Below are 20,605 nucleotides of genomic sequence, written 5' to 3'. Positions count from 1 at the left end.
GTTACGTCTTGTACTTTTCTTAATAAGCAGAAATAAGTGGACTAGACTAACTGATGGTGAGCCTGAGCTAGCAGAGTGGTATCTGTTCACTATATTCATCCAATACTCTCAGGTATTAAACTCTTATTCAAATTATATTTGAGATGCTTATGAAAGAAAAGCTCATAAATAAATTTCTTTCTGGCAGATAAAAATAGATTTCACTTAACTCTGAATACTGAAGAAGAGAGATATTAACTTCTTTAGTTAAGGCGGAAAAAAAGATCCCAAAATTTGTTTTTATTATCTGCAAGGATTTTCCTTTAAAATCATTAGGAAAAAAATTTTTTTTCTTCCTCCATAATAAACATCTCACATGGTTATGATTCAGTATGTTTTACACTACATTGATAATTCTCATTATTCTTCAAATATCATATTTGAGGAGGTTAATTCACCATTAACATGATTAACTTTTTCATAGGAGTTAAGCCATATGGAACCAACTAGCTCAATTCAGCCATATAAATGACTGGATAGTGCAGGTCAGCTTCTGCCCCACTGCACCAGTGCAACTCCACTGGCTTCACTTGTATTTGCAGGCCTAGACCAAGAGAGGAACCTGTGTCTCTCTAGAAACTGGAAGTATAAGCAACTTTTTATTCCTTCCCAAAACAGGGATCTTCCAGAAAAAGGCAGGGATCAATTCATATGCTAGATGTGCCTGTATGCAACCTGTGACACGCCTTCACCACCAGAGAAGCATTTCTCCAACCAACTTTGGGATCATGGAGGTGAACCACATCCTTTAACACAGTTTGGCAAGAATAGTGAATTTTGTTCATTATTTCTCTGTTAATCATTAAATCAGTAAAATACAGAGTAGCTGAATTAACAAGGCAGTTAAGCAAAAGAGTGGCACCATTGATTCCAATAGCTTTTTGCCCCTGCCAGGAATATAGGAACCATACCACACAATTCACTGTTCTGAGTCAGATCTGATTCTTGGCTTATCCCAAGGCCCAGAGACAGTAAAGCACATCAGCAGTCCTGTGAGTTTTATCATTAATCTTAAGCACAGGTAACATCAAGGGAACTCTAGGGCTGAAGGACATTCTCTGCCCTCTAAAGCACACAAGCCTCTTTTAACCCCCTTCCCCCAACTCACTGTCTACAATTTTCTTGCCCTCTCCCCTAACAGACTCTGTCTGTAAGTGAGGAAGGATCATGTTTCTCCCATCCAGCCCATCTTCTTTTCCCGTGCCTCTCCTCTCTCCTCAATGCTCCTACAGTTGCTGTGGAAATAACACATTGTACTGACCCAACACCTCCTGGGCAGCTGGTTCCCACAGCTGTAGTGGTGCAAAAGGCAATTAAGATAAAACACAGCTCAGCAATGAATCACAAGCCTGAACAGATCTCAGAGGTCATCTAGTCCATTCCTCTGCCCCACGGGAGGCTCAGCTATCCCCATGTCATTTCTTACAGACATCTATGTCACCTGCTTTTAAAAACTTCAGAGATAAAAATTACACAAGCTCCCCAGGCAATATATCCCAGCACTTTACCACCTTCACAAAGAAGTTCAATCTTTCCTCACAGGTCACATTTTCTAGGCCTCAGATCTTTATCCTCTCTTTCTTTACGAGTCTCATCAGGTCTTTTCTGTTTTCCTCCCACAAACAACTCCAATTAAAACAGTTTGCTTCAAAAACCACTTTTGAAAGTGATCACTGAAAAACTTACTGTATATTGCTGCTGGAATTTCCATTGTGCAACTGTAACATAATTTTAAGACTTTAAATGACAAAATTATTCAAGTCCTGCATGTTTTAATTCCGTTTGGTTTATTGCAGTTGTGCATATGAAACAGGAGAAACAGGTCCAGGTAGTCACTGTTCTCATATGTGTGTCTATAATGCCTATTACCAGAAACAGTATAACATCAACAGTGCAACATCAAATCAAAGAACTGTTGAGATTTAAAAACCAATCCCATTTTCTGTAGTCAAGGTAAAGCCACATTTCATATAGACAACCCCAATGTTACAAAATAATGACCTATCAAAGAGATGAAATTTGACTTTCCTCAAGCAAGCAATTTTGTTAGAACACAGTCCTCTAGCAAGAGCAGAGCAAATCAGACTTGGCTCACAGCTTTCCTATACCCTGAATTCATGTGTCATCTGGTTATTTAAGCTTTTTTAAATCACTGAAGAAGTTAAAGAGGAAGAGAGGTAAAGTAAGACTGTAGTTAACCTGCATCTTCTTGATTATTACTGGCTTTACTTTCCTCAGGGAAGAACGTACATGTAAAGGCTAGAAATACCTTCTTTGTAAAAGAATTTAGCCTGCTGCGTGGAGCACCAAGGACAGAGGATACCACTTACCAAGATTTTAATACTCTGAAAACAAGATAAAACTGCAGTTATTCACAAACAATGAACTGGTAACTTCTCTAATATACTGAACATAATATAAAGTATTACTTAGTTTTAAATGGTGGATTACAAAAGCCAAAGACCCCAAAAGAAAGACTTAGATTTGACCCCAAAGAAGTATAACAAAGTAATACATTACTGCCTTTTATATGTATTTTGCTACATGCAGCACTTAACATGTCATGGGACCAAATACGAGGACTGTGGAAAGACTACAGGCCTTTACAGATGAGAAGTGTTTAAGATTGCTTCATCTTTAAGCCAAATCTTTAAACAAAAAAATACCCAAAACCCCACAACAGAACAAGCAAAGCACATTTTAAGTATCAGTTCAACTCAGGTATTCATTATGCATTTTGAACAAAGTGTATCAATGAGAAATTAAATTTGTGATGTTCCTCTTTGAGTTGAAGGTGTCCCTGGAAAAAATTCACAGATAAATCCATTCCCTCATGATTTCCAAGAGCTTTTAAAACGTGTGGCAATTTCAGATATAACAGATGTGAAGAATTTTGTTACACCTGACCAAGTGAGCATTCCCAACAAGCATTAACTAGGCAGAGCTGAAGAACTGCCACTTTGCTACTGCAGGTTTCAAAAACAGATGCCAACATATGATGACTTCTGATCACAGGAAAAATATAATACAGGCCAATATGGATATTTAAGGTATATTTTGACCCATTTCAGACAAGCCACTCCATGTGCTATCCCAGAAGAATATCTAGTCCTTCTGATTCAAATATCAAGAGAAGATAAAACATGAGAAAAAACTAACACTTGCATCAGCAGTGTCACAAACAATACTAAAGATCTCCATCTGATTTTTAGAACACCCATAACATATGAAATAGAATACAGATTTGCAAAATCCACGAGGAACTATTTTCCTCAGATTACAAAACTGAGACACTTGAAAATTCAATTTTCAACATAGCTGCACATCCACATTAAATATACATCTGAATTTCACCATATAGCAGGTACACTGCAGTCATTATACTGTGCATTTTGCAGAATCTAAGGCATAAATTTACAAATTTAAGACAAAGTTTCCTCAAATGTTATTACAGGTGACTATATCTCAAAACATAAATCGTCAATCTGACAAAAAGTATTAACCAAAACTTCAAAATTAATTTAAAAATTACTGAAACATGAACCAGAGTGCAAAGAATGTCCTTGAGGCAAGACTGGCAAGCAATTACACCAGTCACTGGTAACAATGTATGGTATTTTTAATTTTTCTTCTAAAAATCTGCCTTGTGTTCCCAGTATGGCAAAATCATCCTGCTGTTTTCTACATTCTAAATCATCCTGATGTTTTCTACATTCTAAAAAAATTGAAATCATCAATAATCAAGAGAGCATCAGCTGATCACATTTTAGGATGCAGCATGGGAGTATTAAGTGACTGGGCATTGATCAAATGACGACAGAATCTGGAGACTGAGTCTCAAGTAGTATCGGTTGACCCTGATGTTAAGTATGTTCATATTATATAAGCCTACACTGAAGTACTGTTTCTGCTGCTGAAAAGTGCTATTAAAACTGCACATACAAATATATTTGCAAAGTCAAACACCTACAAGCACATTTCTCTTGTTCAGTCAATCTTAAAATGGCCTACTCTTAAACCAACTTTCTGGCAGGAAAATACAGACCAGTACCTCACCCGACCATTTCACTATTCTCAAGGTAAATTTTCTCAGCATTTAATGTGTGTCACCTGCAGGAAAATTCCTTTTTATGTAATAACCTACCAGCCATTGAATGGTTTAAAATGAAGGTGCCTTTTCTCATGTACCTTGCACATACACAGGGGATGGAAAGAAGGCAGAAGTATTTCAAAAGATGTTGCTTACACATCCCTTCTAAATGTATACGGTTCTCTAGGGAACAATCAACTCAGCAATGTCTGTAATGCTCAGGCTATAATTACCAAAATGAGATGCATAACCTTTATTACACCAGCAAACAGTTAACTTTACAGATTATTTCTCTTACTTTGGTGCTCTCAAATCTTTCATCTTTTTTTTAAAGTAACCAACTGCTTCCAATCTTGCACACTGCAGCTACTGTGCATTCAATGCCAGGTGCTGCACACCTCACGAGCAGAAACTCAGCACAATGCAAGACCTTCTGCAGCCCATATAGTTTCAGATACTGCTGCAGCATGACAGAATGCCTTTGGGGTTTAGCAAATTCAAACACATTCTGTTGCTACATCCCACAGAAAAACGCCTTGAAATTCCCCCTGTTTAAAAGAGGAAAAAAAAGGAAGAGCCTACATCTCCAAACATGACAGTGCATTCCCGGCACAGAATATGCAGTGCAAGAAGAGAATAATGACAGTATTCATGTTACCTTCAGTCACATAGTTGTGGTCTCGCAGAAAGCTGTGGTTAATTTTCCGTGTGTCCGTGTCCTCGCCCATTTACAGCAGGATTACTCAGCATGCCTATCCGCAGTGGACTGATAGCATCAGCAGAGGTCGTCACAAGAGCACCATCCATGCTGCCACTGCCTAGCAGAGGCGGGGAACACACCGGGCCACTGAGCACAGCATAATGAGACCTACTGAGGCAGCACAGATTGGGGGGGCGAATAACGATAGGGGGGGAAAAAAAGAGGGGGGGATAAGGAAAAAGAAGTAGCGGGAAAAAGCCGGAGGGAGAAGGGAAAGACGGCTCCGAGAAATTACGACTGCAGAAAGCCAGTAGGGAGCTTGCGTGAAGGCAGCACAGGCACTTCTCCCACAGTTAAAGAATAACCCAGTGGTTCAGCCAGGCAGGTACTCCTTAAACAAGTGCCCCCGCAGCGTCTCCTCCAGGCGCCTGCTGCCGGGCTGGCGGTGCCGCTGGCAGGTGGCGATGCGCGGACTGCAGCAGGACCCGCCCGGAGCGGGCTCGGGCCGCGCCGCTGTCACACGCCGGTGCTGCATCAGCGCTGGCCCCTCCCCGCCCGCGGCCCGCCCGCGCCGCATCTGCATGGAGCGGGGTGAAAAATGGGACTGCAGGTAATCATCTCGGCTCCGCTGCCGGGAACGCGGGCGAGGAAAAAACACCGAGGGAGGAAGGGAGGGAAGGAGGGGGAGGATGAGGGAGAAGAAACTTCAAGGCGCCTAAACGGGTTTGCATCGACACGTACCGCACACTAACACGCGGCCGCGGTTTTGTGCTAGTCGTGCTGTCATCTGCAGCAAAAGCAACAGTCGTTCAATGTCAGCCTGGATAAATGCTACTGAAATTGCCAAATATTTTGCAAATATCTGCCTATGCAAAAGGATTTGTTAGAGGCAAGGCAACCATTCAGAAAAAGTAAGATAAAATAACTGTTATTCATCTTTTTTTACCCCCAGTTTTGTAAATAAATGACAAATTACAAAGTATTAAAAAATGAGGGGCAGAAAACGACATCTGTATCTTCCCTGTACAGGAGAGAAAAGCTGGACAAAGGGAATGTTTGCAGGTCATGAGGTTTTCTTAAACCTGCTACTCTCTTTCACTGCATTATCCTATCATCTTGAAAAAACCATGTTGAAATATGTATACTCAAAAATAGGAACATAAGTAGAAGAGGAAAATTACTCACCTGTATTATAAAATAAAGCCTGCTCTTTAGTCCAGATGTTTAATGGCTTATATTACAGCAAAATTCTCTCCTTTAGCTTTCAGTATCTGTTCAAGAAACCACAAACCACCACTACAGCATGCTAAGGGAGTCCACAGTCAAAGAACCAATTTAGAGGAGAGAAGGACAGTCCTGTGCTCTAGGCCCTGGAATTGCACACAAAAAATACAATCCAGTTGTCAGCATTACTACAGTATTTTGTGTAACTCTGAACGAATCTTGAAATTTTTTGCTGTTTCGGTTTTATTTCTTTTTAAAGAAGCTAGGACATACAGTTCTTGAAGGAAAATTCAACTACCGTGCTACTACTATAAACAGGCATGTGGCATTGGAAAAAGTCGAGAACTATGTAAAAACCTACCCAGGGATAAATGTCTAATTTCAGGATGAAGTAAGGCTGGGAGGGAAAGAAGAATGACTTTCTTCTTTTTCTCATGAATAAATGGAACAGAACCATCTCCAACCTTACAAGTAAATATTATAAAATCTTCACGTTTGAGCGGGTGGAAAAGTAAAGAAGTTATTCAATACTTGCACCTCTATAAAACACATTTGATTTACATGCAGGTTTTGTGGGTGACAATACTAAAAATGATATTTCTGCATTGAGAGTATCAGTCAATACTGTGCAGTACCAGCAGCTCTCCAGTGTCTACCCTATCCTCTTCAGAAATGAGGAAGGAGGCCTTGCAAACACTGGCATTTATTTTGCATAAAATGGCTCTAAACTATGTGATGGTGCTGGTGTATTCTGCCGTTCCCTGACACATTATGTTATCATCTTGGATTTGTTTTTCCAAAGAAAAGGGTCTATGAGCAATATGCACTGCACATGAAATCCCAGCTCCGCCCAAGTCCTTGGCAAAGAGCACAACAAACAGCCAACTTACACTCAACTATTAACACCACGGTTAGACCAGTCTGGGTCAAGAAGGCACTTCCCTTTCAGCATCTGTGCAGGAGACAGTCAAACTGCCTGGTAACCTAGGTGCTTCTGTTAGGAACCTGAGCTCCTTATATACTCAGTGTCATTTAAACATCTCATTCTCCATTTTGTATATTGGATGCTTAAGTTTCTCACTAAGACACCCATGTTAGATAACAGCATTAGAATCACAGAATCATATCAGATTGGAAAAGACCCTTAAGATCATCAAGTCCCACCATTAACACAGCACTGCCAAGACCAGCACCCACGTCCCTAAGTTCCACATCTACACGTCTTTTAAATACCTCCAGGGATAGAGACTCCATCACTTCCCTGGGCAGCCTGATCCAGTGCGTGACAACCCTCTCAGTGAACAAATTTTTCCTAACATCCAATCTAAACCTCCCCTGGTGAAACCTGAGGCCATTTCCTCTCATCCTATTGCTAGTTGCCTGAGAGAAAAGACCGATCCTCACTGGGCTACAACATCCTTTCAGGTAGAGAGCAATAAGGTCTCCTCTGAGCCTCCTTCTCTCCAGGCTAAACACTCCCAGCTCCCTCAGCCACTCCTCATCAGACTTGTGCTCCAGACTCTTCACCAGCCAGCTCCCTCAGTACCCTCAGGTGGACCCCATCCAGCCCCATAGGCTTGTGAGTGTCTAAGTTGTATAGGAGATCAATGGTCATTTCCCCTTAGATTATGAGAGTTTCACTCTGCTCCCTGTCCCTGTCGTCCAGCTCAGGGGGCTGGGTACCTGAGAACAACTGGTCTCACTATTAAAGACTGAGGCAAAGAAGGCATTAAGTACCTCAGCCTTTTCCTCATTCTTTGTCACTATGCTTCCCCCTGCATTCAGTAAAGGATAGAGATTCTCTTTAGCCCGTCCTTTGTTGCTAATGTATTACAGAGTGTGGATTCCTCTGTGGAAGTAACACTGAGCAGCTTTCCTCCCATCACTGTGATGATGCTAAAACTGAAAGAAATGTCACCTTGCAGGGCACTTGATCCCAAAAATCAAGCAGCACATTTCAGTAAGAAGGCATAGGAACAATTTATATCTACAAATATACAGAAAATGAATATGTGTTTTGAGAAAAAGAATTATATAGAAAATTTATTACTGAAAATAAATCCATAATAAATTATGTGAATGCTGTGTAAAATCCCAAAAAAAGTCAGACTGACAGTCTGTGAAAAAACACCAGGAATCATTTTCTTTGTAAATACCTCTAAATTTATATGACCAGCGTGTCTGCAATTTCTACAGTGCTTGAGAGAATTCTGCCCTTCCTGCTGTTCCTGCTCTTCCATGCAAGCTTGCCAATCACTGTCCTTTATTTGTCCTCAATCAGTTGAAGCTTTACAATTTCTGTGATCTGTCATTTTGAGCCTCCTCCCATTATTTGTAAGGTGTAATTTAAGCAGTTCAAGATGTTTTCATTTTTTCTAGGAGACAAGTAGACATTTTTTTCTCAAGTCCAAAATAATAACTCACATCCAGAGATAATTTTCTCCACTCACCATTTGAATAAGAGAGGTTCACAGACAACTTTCTTAGGCATCACATAGGGGGCAAATCGCAGTTACCTCTACCTTCCAATTTTTAAGGTAAAAAAATCTCATAAGGTGGAACAGAATGAGGAGGAAGCCTTTAGCAAAAACACTAGACAATATCCCCTGTGTGCATGCAAATGCTTTCCCCAAGATTATGAGCCAAATCCTTACTGTGTGGCAAATATTAGCACTCCACTGACTTAAGTAGGTCAGTTCACATGAGAAAGATCAGCAAAATTCTGCTCTAAATTTGTAGCACAACGGAAATTTGTGAGCCAATGTTTGCAGATAACTAGCTGTGCCATTTAAAAATGCTATTTTTTTATCAATCCTACCGATAACCTACATAATTTCATTCAGTCAAATACCCAGAGAGAAGGTGTGCAGGAGGGAGGAACCTTTAATCAAAAATATATTGGTTATTTGGACTTTCATAGTAGTGCATAGTCGTACCCATAAAACAACACACTAACTGAGCTGAATACTGTAAAAAAGGGTGCCCTATCCTGAAGAATTTATAAGTAAACCATAAAATGGAAGAGCCATATATAGATCAGCAGAGACATTTAAGTAAACAGAGTCATTAATGAGGATGGAGTCCTGGTTTAGAGCTTTCTTCAAACAAAGGTCATTAGAGACTGTGGAGAGCAGCAATACATTAAAACTGGATTCAAGAAGTTGAAAAACAGCTGCATAACAAGAATAAAGCAAGCTTAGAGGTAAGAGGAGGAAGACTGGCTAGCAGATCAAGGAGGAAAGGAAAAGACAAGGGCAGGCATGACACAGATGCCAATACAGACTGCAGGTGTCAATAAGAGAGCAAAGCAAAAAAAAAAAACCTGGATCTGTGCCAGGAAGAGAAAAATCTGATAGCACAGGCAAAGAAAAAAAATTGAGGAAATATATTTCCCTTTGTCACAGTTTTAGGCAGAAGAACTGGAGAAAGGGGAAGGTAGAGGGCAAAACCAAAACCAAAATCAAGCAAACCAAGCTTTGTCAGACACTGAGAGCACAGCCTTTAGTAATTAAAACTCGCAATATCCAAAATAAAGCATCATCAGGTACTCCAAGTCTCCTGCTTACTACCCCTGAATTCATCACTCTGTCTGAATTAGAACAATTAAGCTTAAACTGCAATCAAAAGAAATAGCTATTGAATACTTACATATTTTCTTTATCTAAGTAAACTCATATACAGATCATTCTGTACTTCATTTGGTAAAGTACAGTGGCTTAAAATTAAATGGAACTGAATTTTGAATTGGCACAGAACTTTGAGTTACTTATTTTTGAAGAACAAGGGATTTAAAGAACTGTGATGGTAAAAAAACCCTTAGAAGTTACACAAATTGCACCAAATCCAGACTATCTTAAAATATTACCTTAATTTAATGTTGCTGAAGTCAGTGGCAGTTTTTAAGAGCTTTGACAGCATTTGCTTCTAACCGTATCCTAATATTTGCAAACTGTGTGAAATAGTGCAAAGTTTCTCTTCTCATCTTCAGATGGAATAAGATAACACATCAGTCAACTACAGGAAAAATACAACACAATATTTAGCTAACCCTTGACAGTTATAGCTCATTGCAACTGAGTGTGCTCACCAAAACAGAGCATTTATAAGCCAGATGTTCTCTCCCTTTATGCATATCTAGTCTATGTACAGAGATGTGAAACGCTCAGCTACTGACTTCTCCAGTTAGGCCTTCAGCAAAAGAGCCATGCTGTTCATTTATTTTTTCATAATGTCCAGGAAAATAAGATTATGTAGTACAGTCATATTTCTGTTTGAAGTAGTGGAGCTCATTGGCTGCCTTTCATTTAAAAGGATAAAACAACAAGGAACGTGATAAAAAGCTACTCCCCTGGTCTTCCTCCAGCCCTACTCAGAGAAGAGACTCAGAGCTCTCAGCCAGGGATAAGACAGCAAACCCACTCCCTCGAGTTTGAGTAGTTTTCCATCTCACTATTTGAAAATGCTGACTTTAAAATTGTGGTTTTCTCTGCTATCTGTCCTTTCTTAGTATTTGTGTCCAGAATGAACATTCATTCTGGATCATACCCTTCCCTATACTGAGACTAGATCTAAACTGCAAATTGCAACAGCTAATGTTAACCCACGCTTGCTTTAAACAAGTTAGAGCCTTAAAAAACAACCAACCCTGATGGCAGAGACCTGAGCACGAGCTCTGTGCCTTGGAGGGAAGTTACCCCACATGTGATTAAAGTAGCAGCAGCACAAACATCTTTCCACCATTGCCTATTTTGAAGACATTCAAGTAGAGCTCATCACATGATGCCTACTTGCAAGGGAATTAAGCTAATGGCTTTATGATAGTAGTAAGTGTATCGTAAATTACTCTGATAAAAGTGTGCCTTAAAAATAAATATCTGCATTCCCATACACTTCTGAAGTCCTTTTTATATTTGTCTAATAGCCAAATATAACATAAAATACAGCACTACCATGCAGTTCCTTTTTTATTTCTGACAGCTGAACAAAAACAGACACTGTCAAAAGCTAATATAAAAAGGAATAGAAGAAAAATTATATCAATCATAGCTCTCAAGTAAAAATTAATTTTGTCTTATTCTAACACCTCAACAGTAATCATTTAGAATCTTTACATGTATAGCGTTTAATTCATATTTCAATACACAGTCATCAGTTACATTTAATATTTTATATTTAAAAGTATTATGTAGCTCAACAATTTTGAAAAAACTAATGGCTGCTATCACAATTGGAAAATATTCCATTATTCAAAAAGGGGAAGTTTCTACAACACACTACCTTTTGCTGTGTTAAACCTAAAAATAACACCTGCCCAGAAGAAGTAATTTATTTTTAGTCTACATACTCTAGACACAGAGTAAAACTAATGCCTCCCAGCACCTGGTGATTTTAGAAAGCAAGCAATTAAAAGTCATCACTGAGCAATTTAAATTACAGAAGCCAACTTCCGTCAGCGACTTTCACCCTGTCTGTTCCGGTGAACACTGACTGCATAAGGATCCTTAGCAGAGCCACTGCCACTTCAAGGTCTGCAGAAAGCCAGAGCACGGGATGAAGTGAATACACACCATGCTCACAGTTTTTCACACAGGAACCAGCAGTTCTGCTCTTCTTTTACTGTGATGTGCTGATGGTAGCGGTGAAACTAATCAATAGGGAGAGCTCTGGGACGAATTTATTGATTTTTAAAAACTGAGAGAATGCAGCCAGCATATTTGGACATAAAGGTTCCTGCAAGAAGTCTCCCCGCAGCAGAGAAGATGCCCTGAGCTATGACACTCCCGCGCCCCCAGGATGCCTCTCTGTGATACAAGCTCCTCTCTAGGGCTATTGTATCACTCTGGCTGGAAAGGAGTACATTTCCCCATCCTACCACAGCAGCTGCACACCACAGCCCTCTCCTAACTCCATAACGGCGTGTTAATCCACAATCTCACAACCTACACTGGCCACTGCTTTCAGGTTTTCCCTCTGGAGAAAGGAAGAATTTGGAAAGATAAAGCTTCCTATCTGCTGGCTTAGGTCTGGCCAGAGCAAGCTTGCAGCTGAAGAGCCAGAGCTGTATTAGAAACAACAACTGCATCTTTGCACTGTCCCTATGTGGTTTAAAATCACATCTAAAACAAATCCTGCAACCTATCAGATAATGAGCCCAAAGAACCAGGTAACAAGAGCATGAAGAAATTCCAGTTCTGCACACTATAGGGGCAAGTTTTAGTTTGGCAACCTTCATAATACTGTAATAGATTTCGGCAAGATCTAGGTTTAGCTAGAGATGGAAAGCAAGGCTGCAAAATCATAGGGGAAGGAAATGCAGAAAGAACAGACAAGATGCCAAAAAGAAGAAGATGGAAGTTTTCCCAGAATTTACCAATTTGGAAATGAAGCCTATTCAGTGACTGCAGCAGGAATGGGAAGAGTGGTCCAAGGGAAAGAGCACAGGACGAGGAATCAAAGACCAAGCACTAATGCTGTCTTTGAGGTTTTAGCCATGACATTTAACTTTCTTACTGTTCTTTTTCACTTTTCCACTGCATTGCCTATTTAAACCAAAAATTACAAGGTCTTTCCTACTACAGTTAGCAAATGGAGACTGATGCAGAACCCCTGAGCAATGTTGATACTTATGAGACACTGTTCCTAGCTAATAAAGCTCATCTGTTCCTAAAACAAGCTTCTGTGTCCTTTAAAACATGAAGCAGGTTATTTACTCCACTGCAAACAGCATCACAGAAAAAGACAACATATAAACTGCAGTCTTCTTGAAGAAAGGTTCAAGACAAGTCCCACATAGAAAACCTATCAGTGACAGCGCCTGTCACTGTGCCAAGCAAGCCAGGGGCCTTGGTGGACAAATTAAAATACAGCCTGAGGAGGAAAGCAGGACTGGGGAGAAGTGTTGAAACAAATGCTTCAAACAAAGCCTTAACTTTCAGCGGAGGTTACTCTGCTCTCAAGTTTCTCAAACTGAAATACCAATACAAATAAAAAAATATTACAAACAAGAAATATTATGTTAGGTTTGGTATCATTGCATTACATGCTGGAGAAAGGATACTACTAATTTTGCTAATTTAGTTTTATAAATACTTTATACAGATGTTATCCCAGTGTTTATGGGATACTTTCTCTCTAAAGGGACACCTATGACAGTATGCTCTCTCTGAATTACCCTTTAACATCAGTAACTCACTACCGTGTTCTCTGGTTGTGCCGGGGAGAATGTATGTCTCTACATGCAGGCCTATAAAATCCTGATGCATATAGCTTATTCAAACTAACATTGTTACATTATGCCTTTTTACGCCCACAACTACTAAAAAATTATGAACCTGTAAAGCAGCAATTGATCCTAAAAAGGATAGTTAAAATCCTGCTGGAAAGGTCTGGAAAGTATGAAGGGAGGATGTTTCAGTGGCTGTTCATGATGGACGGATCAGAGGCATCAGAGCACACAGCACCAGAGGCTGCTGATGGGGACTGTCACAACAGTGGAGCCTCAGGAGCTGAACTGCAGATGCCTCCCCGGCAAGTCACCCAGCACACTGTCACAAATGCTTTCCAGACAAGACCTATCACTGCACAGCCAGGAGAGCCTGCCATTACAAAACTAACTTCATACCCTAAGACAAGATGACCCACATCCCAAATAACTTTGTAGATGTCAGGCTCTGGAGTGGGACATGAAGCCTGCTGAGACCAAAAAGCCTGAAAAAAGATCAACAGAGAACCTACAAATACACACATGGTGTGAAATAATTATAAAATTGTCACTTGAAGGCACTGGACAATCCAAAGAAATATTGTCATAAAACACAGATCAGAAAGTGGCCTGAAAAAGGAATTTATAGCAGAGATACAGGCACTGTCAGAACTCCTTTAGACTAAGCACCCACAAATTAAGTGTTGCAATAAAAACAACAGAGGCACAGGGCCCCAAGGATAATCTGGAAATTGGGAGTGGAAGTGCTCAGCCTGTCCAGTGCAGAAACTGCCCACTCAGGGGGAGCTCTCTAGAACAGCACCTGAAAACACTGACCAGAAACACACATCCATTCCTTCCCAGAGCTCACAGGTCTCAAATAAGGTCACAAAGAAGACGTGCTCACTGATATAAGATCTACAGCCTCAATATTAATACAGTCCTAATAGCTGGTGACACTGAATATTCCCTGAAAAAACTGGGAGACAGTCTTACCTTATTAGATAACTGTGTGCTGATAACTCATATGAGAAATCCAGTATCATTTCATTTTAGTTCAAGGGAAAACATGTGGGTATGGACATTTACCATATCTCCTACTGAAGCTGCACCTGATATTAACAAAAAATGCAGTATTTGTAGAACCAGAAATTATCATAACTAAAAAGAACACAAATCTGTGTCTTTATGATGGAGATGCTCACCATAGCCAGGAAATCTGGGGCTTTTTGAGCCACGTTTTTGCACTGGCAATTACTTTACATAATAGAGAAACAATCATTCGAACAGTATCTGGAACCACAGCTACACTGCAACTGTGTGTACGAGGAAATTCAACTTGACAAAGCTGGGGAACAGGAGCCCTCACCCAACAGAGGCCAAAACGCTCCAGCACAACTTGCTGACGGAGAAGAAAGGTCTGCTAAACAAAACCAAGCCCTAGTGCACCAATAACCACTTTAGAAAAAAAGAAGGGAGCGGGGGGGCCATTTAATAGTACAATTTTTGCTAAACTCTTCAAAACTATATTTAGCCTTACTTACAGCCAGACAGGGACTAACGCACTTGCTGAGCAAGCATAAGTGTTAGGTCTTAACACATCTGTAACAGAATGAACTCATTTCAACTAATGAACTGCCACACCAGCACAATGAAAAGACCAAAGCATGGGAAAAGTAATGCAATAATGGTATGCTTAAGACAATTATAAATCAAAGAAAAGAGGATGATATCTCTAAGCTTTAAGGAACAACTCCCTAGGGAAGGATGAGGAAGACTATCTATGAGACACTATGCCTAAGGGCACAGTGACCAGTGGTCTGAGGACTGGAACTGAAGTAGTAAAAAAGTGAGCAGTCTGGGAAATCAGGGAAGTAAGCTATGGTTGTGGCAGTTTGAACAGAATAAAGGAAAATTCAGAAGTCAACAAGGTGGGTATAGCAAAAGAGCATCAACACTACAAACCACCAAAGCAGAGAACTGAGCTGAGTACTTCTCTGAAAAACCTTGATGCATCAGAGGGATGTCCTTCTATTCCTCATGCCATGAGTGTGGTCTATACGGCCCAAAGGAGGGGGTTTGCATATCTTAGGGGTTGGGAGGGCATAAGCATCTGGAAGTAAAGGTAACTACCATAATGGCAAAATTACAGACTCACAGAATTGTTAAGGTTGGAAGGGAGCACTGGAGGTCATCTAGTCCAACCTCCCTCCTCCAGTAAGGTCTCCTGGAGCACATTACTCAGGATTGTGTCCAGACAGCTCTTGAGTATCTCCAGAGAAAGAAACGAAATTACATATTTTAATGACTAAAGGCTGTTCCTCATACTTGCTGTCATTTATGTAATCTCTTTAGTTACAGAATTCCTCTGCCAACAACCCCACTGTCATTCTTATCATAACCTCCTTCACAGTCTGATTGCTGACTCTGCCTGTGATCCCGACTTGTTCTGATTATCCCATAGCTAAGTGCCACTGATTTTTAGCTGTCATTGCTCTGCTTTGTCCATAAACACTGTCAACCTGCATAAGCTTATAAAAATCCTATCTCCTTGTAAAATGAGTCTTCTTCCTTGCCAGATAATGCTGCTGCACACCCTCCCTCCATCAAAGCTAACCCACACTAACTCTGCATCAAAAACATAACAAAAATCAAATGAGTTGCATTTTCTGTTGGGTTAAATGCATGCATGTAGGAAATACTCTAAACCTGGCTTGAGCTTTCAGGATAATTTCTTACTTCATTTCAGAAACTCAGTGGAGAACTGGGAACAACCTAGTAAGTTTAGCCACTTCCAAAAAATGACATCCTCTGAGTCTGATTACATATATTAGCCTTTAAGCATATACCTAAGTCCTGTTTAGTATTTAACCATAAATCTCATCTTCAAATCAGTTAAGCACTTTTAAAGATTTTAACATGCAGTTAGATTATTAAAAAAATATTTCAAATAAGATGTGGCAGAAACCTCTGGTAGTATGTACTTTGTATAGTTCTATTTAAAGAAATATAATCTAAAGAATTCCTTGGTAACACACTTAGAACTGTAATTTCTGTAACTCCTTGGGACAGTAATTAAGAGTGGCTTCTTAATTATTCAATTAATCTATAAAAAACCAGGAAGATTTATCTTTCATTTGTGCCAATGTAATTGATAGATGTGAGCATTTCAAGATCACCAGAAAAAACATGAATAAAAGAGGAATTTAATACAGTATCATTTCAGAGGAAGCACAATTAACTATCTATTTATTTTGTAAGATCACATTGTTACAGGCAAAGCTCCATACTAAACAAGCAGATCAACATATGGTGGCAGTAGTTGAAATAGTAACAAAGTAATAAATAGAGAATCTAAAAATTGCAATTCTACATCACATTTAACTATCAAATTCTCCATCTGACACTCCAACACCTCACACAGAATTTGTGCAGATGGTAACTTTGCCCCAACCTCCACTCTGCAGCTGAGTTATCCTAGAGCTTGGCTGTGGGTAAGGATCAGCACCACTGTGTCCTGTAAGACAGCTCTGGCCACCACAGGCAGCCAGGCTGGTTCTGGGCTTTCAGACCACCCATTCCAACCCCCAGCACTGACGATGCCCAGGAATGTTACATGAGTTATGAGAAGATGAATGGTCACTCTCTTGCCTTCCCTTCTCTTCCCCAGCTTTGGGTGTCCCTGAACTAGAACATTCAGCTTCAAGATCATTTTTCTTGGTTCTCTATTTTAATATCATCAAAACTCTTGAAAACTTTTACAGTCACATATAATGAGAAATACTTGTTGCAACAGCCATTATTCTAAATTCTGTAGCTGCCATCAGCGGTAGAGGTTCTGCCATTAACAAGAGCCTAACTCACCTCTACTATATTTTATGGCCAAGAGCTGATGCTATTGCATTGCCTATATTCCGTTTGGAAAAAAACATCCAATTAGAATGGATTCAGGACAAGCTAGACTGACCTTTAGTTTTGACTCTGGCTGCCTTTCATTTGTTTGTGAAGCCCTGTAATTGTTTACACACATAAATTGAATCTGTGGCATGTGAAATTGGGGCTCTGCAGCCTCCGTAGGTAACCTGGGGTTATAGGTTAAAAAACACTGACATCATGACAAATTGCTGTAATTTGAAGAATAATCTGAAATCCTGCTGGGATACAACTGAGTCTGTGAGCCTAGTTGTTAATGATAATAAAAGCTGACACAGTAAAAATGATAAAATTAAAGAGAACACCCAGTAATATAAGTACCTCCAACATATGACATTGACAATCCAGTTAAGGGGGCTAGTAAAAATCTCATTGGTGAGTAACTTAATGCTCCATTTCCAGTTACAGAACTCTCCACTCATTTGTGGAAATGCAACCACTAAGTGCTTTTGTCTTTCCTTGCTTACAAGTTATTTTTCATAATTTTTAGAACACGTAGTGTTCAAAATACCTTCAGTACTGCAAGGTCATAATTCCACTTTCTGATTAGTTTGTATCTGTGTAACAGTAGATAAAACTTGTATTTCGCATGTAGTACACCCATGATACCTTTCTCTGTCTCTCTGACATATCATAAACCAGCTGGCAACATAAAATATAAATTGGCTAGCTATAAGAACAGATGAATCATTAATTACTTATTCTGTAGCAAAATAAGAGAGACCAATTTTACAGTATCAAATGGCATGCTAATGCATAGCTGTTCATTAAAATTATATTTTAAAAAAAAACCAAAATGCAATGAGTGTTATTTAAAACACTAATCATAGAATCACAGAATAGACTGGGTTGGAAAGGATCTTTAAAGGTCATCTAGTTCAACCCCACATATACATTGCTATTTTAAAATATTAATATTTCTCATGGGTATTGAATTTTACTCTGGCTTTGTTTCTTTATTTTGTTCTCCACCAATACTTATATATTATGGATTAGTCCGTATCATTATAAGCAGCATAAGATTTTTATTCACGTTTTATACTAAATTGTATCTTTCAATACTATCGCACCTCAGATCATCATTCTCAGCTTTGCAGGAGCAGAAGACAATGCCTCCTCACAAATACAATTTACAAACATAAACTGTATGCTGCTAATGTGAAAAATCACATAAATCCTAAAACTAAAGCTAACAAGTTTCTGACATCTCTTCCTTCTGATAATACAGTCAACCAGGAGTCCAGAGTTTTCCATCAAAAAGTGTCTGTATAATGAAAAAGAAGAGAAAATAATACAAGAAGGGACTACGTAGATTGGCAAAGCTTAAGAAACCACTTGGATTTGCTTTAGAAGTGCAGGAAGACTTGAATCCATCCTTTGGACTGGATGCTGTGATAAAGTGTAAAACACTAACACCACTGACAGTTGGCTCGCTTCCAAACCTTTTCCAGCTTAATCTGTAAAATAAACACTCCAAATTGAAGACTGCAAGGTTAAAAAGATGCTATGTCTTTATTTGTAATTAGCAGCCAACCGCTACACTTTATCAACGTATAGAAAATGAATGCAATTGATCTGCCTTTGAATGGCAAAGTGCATTTGCAATCATTTCCAGGGATTTTTTTTTACATCACTGGAAGCTTAGCATGAGGATCCAAAGCTACACACACAGTCAGTAATCTTCATGCAGTGGATTCTGAAGGTAACAACTGTTACACAGAATATCCACTGTCTTTTGTCACACTTCTGTGTTGCACGGTATGTAGGTGTCCAAAGTTTTATACTGCTACTTATCAAAACATTAGGAAATTTCTACATTTTCATATGCTATTTATCTTATTCTATTATCTTATTTCTCATAAGATCTTGTATTTCCTCTACTCCTCTCCATACCCAGCAGCTACTCACTGACACCTGCCAAAGCAAGCATCAGGGCCAGGCCAATCAATTTTCTTCTTAGTAGGATTTTCTTTTGTTGGGGTGGGAGCCCTGTCAAAGGAAATGGTTTCCAAGAGCCCATCCACAGAACAGAAAGGGGAAATACTGCCCGAGCGAAAATATGTGCAAATGAGGTTTTCATTCAGGGCACACAATTTAATCACTTCACAACTGATAAGGAAAAGCAGCATGAAGCCCTTCACTGGTGTGAAGCACATCGAAGAACCTGTTCTAAGGCAGCTTCATCGAAAGCCACGGGTGCCCAGGAGAAGCTGATTGATTTGGTCATTTCTTCACCCAAAGTGCTGTCACTGATCTCTGCATTGCCCAGTAGGCTTCTGTCAAGTTCTGAAGACTCTTCATAAAGCTATTAAAGGTCTCCAGATCAAACAGTTTACAAGTTCCAAGTTCAAATTCTGACGTAATGTTCCAAGAGGAATACTTCCTATCTAACAAGACTGTCAGAAAAAACTCCTATATATAAAGTGTTGTGAACTATAATCGAACACACAACTAACTAGAATGAGATCTGACCTTGTTCTAAACACTCTGATATATGGGAAATAGCCCTAATTATTTGGTTTATCAAAAAAAAAGGTGAATCCCTTTACTTGGTTTTAATTTTCAGTAAGAATAAAATACTCTGAATATAAATCTATTTTAAAACTGTACCATAACAAAGCAACTGTAATTATACAAAGTTGATGAGCTCCTTGTCCTACTTTTCATACCAGAGTTTTGCAGCACTCTGCATCCAGGTTTTTATTCATTTTTAGTAACAACAAAGCACCACTGTACAAACAAATCAAGGCTCCACACCATGGGCTGATCCCATTATTGATTTCATAAGGACCTTCACTGATTTCACAAAGGACTCCCTCTTGAAGCAGCCTGATTTTATAGGAACTTTTGCATAGATTATGCAAGATTGGGGCCCTTCTTATTTTGTTCTTGTACAAACAAGCATCTGCTTTGGCACACTTGGCACTAACCCCACATTTCTAAAATTCAAGTGCTTTCCTGGGCACATGCCCAGACCTAGAAGAGAACCAAGGATGGAATAAAACTGCAAGAGCTGCACAGCTTTTTATTTTGGCAGTATCGTTTTGAAAATTCTTATACATTATAAGGTGTAAAATTTGCAATTTTAGTCCCTGTTAAAACAACAAACAAAACTATAACAAACTCTGAAACACAAACTATGTACAATTCAACTATGTTACACATGTTAAAGTAGAATATCCAGTACAGTCCAGAACTTTTACCAGGATCTTTCAAGCACCAAATCACACTTTATGATGAAAGACAGAAAACAAATTCTAGTAGAGTTGCATTGTATTTCTACAGAAAATAATGACAAGTCTGAAAAATGCTAAACACAGACATCACAAATGTGCAGTAAAAGGTCTCATATGTATCTTTATATATCTGCTAGGAAGACATCAGGCTATCTAAAAAAACAGCTGCTGATCTTTATCAC

The 20,605-nt window shown here is 39.3% G+C and overlaps 1 protein-coding gene across 9 annotated transcripts in view; it reads right to left on the bottom strand.

The window, feature by feature from the left end:
* Positions 1-20,605, bottom strand: part of PPP2R2C (protein phosphatase 2 regulatory subunit Bgamma) — a 191,069-nt gene that overhangs the window by 132,359 nt on the left and 38,105 nt on the right. For 2 of the 9 annotated variants that reach the window (XM_032686090.1, XM_032686092.1), the window contains exon 1: positions 4,788-5,324. The exons of 5 other annotated variants lie outside the window; for them this stretch is intronic. Coding sequence is in view for 1 of the 4 variants with exons in the window: in XM_032686089.1 (XP_032541980.1) it covers positions 4,788-4,857 (70 nt within the window). In the remaining 3 variants the exon portion in view is untranslated. Of the gene's footprint in view, positions 1-4,787; positions 5,366-6,014; positions 6,200-20,605 lie in introns of those variants that run through there. 2 more of the 9 variants (XM_032686094.1, XM_032686089.1) reach the window with 2 other exon arrangements.

The sequence above is a fragment of the Chiroxiphia lanceolata genome, chromosome 4 (assembly GCF_009829145.1).
Source record: "Chiroxiphia lanceolata isolate bChiLan1 chromosome 4, bChiLan1.pri, whole genome shotgun sequence".
NCBI lineage: Eukaryota > Metazoa > Chordata > Aves > Passeriformes > Pipridae > Chiroxiphia > Chiroxiphia lanceolata.
Note: the sequence above shows the minus strand (reverse complement) of the source record. Positions and strands in the feature narration are given on the sequence as shown.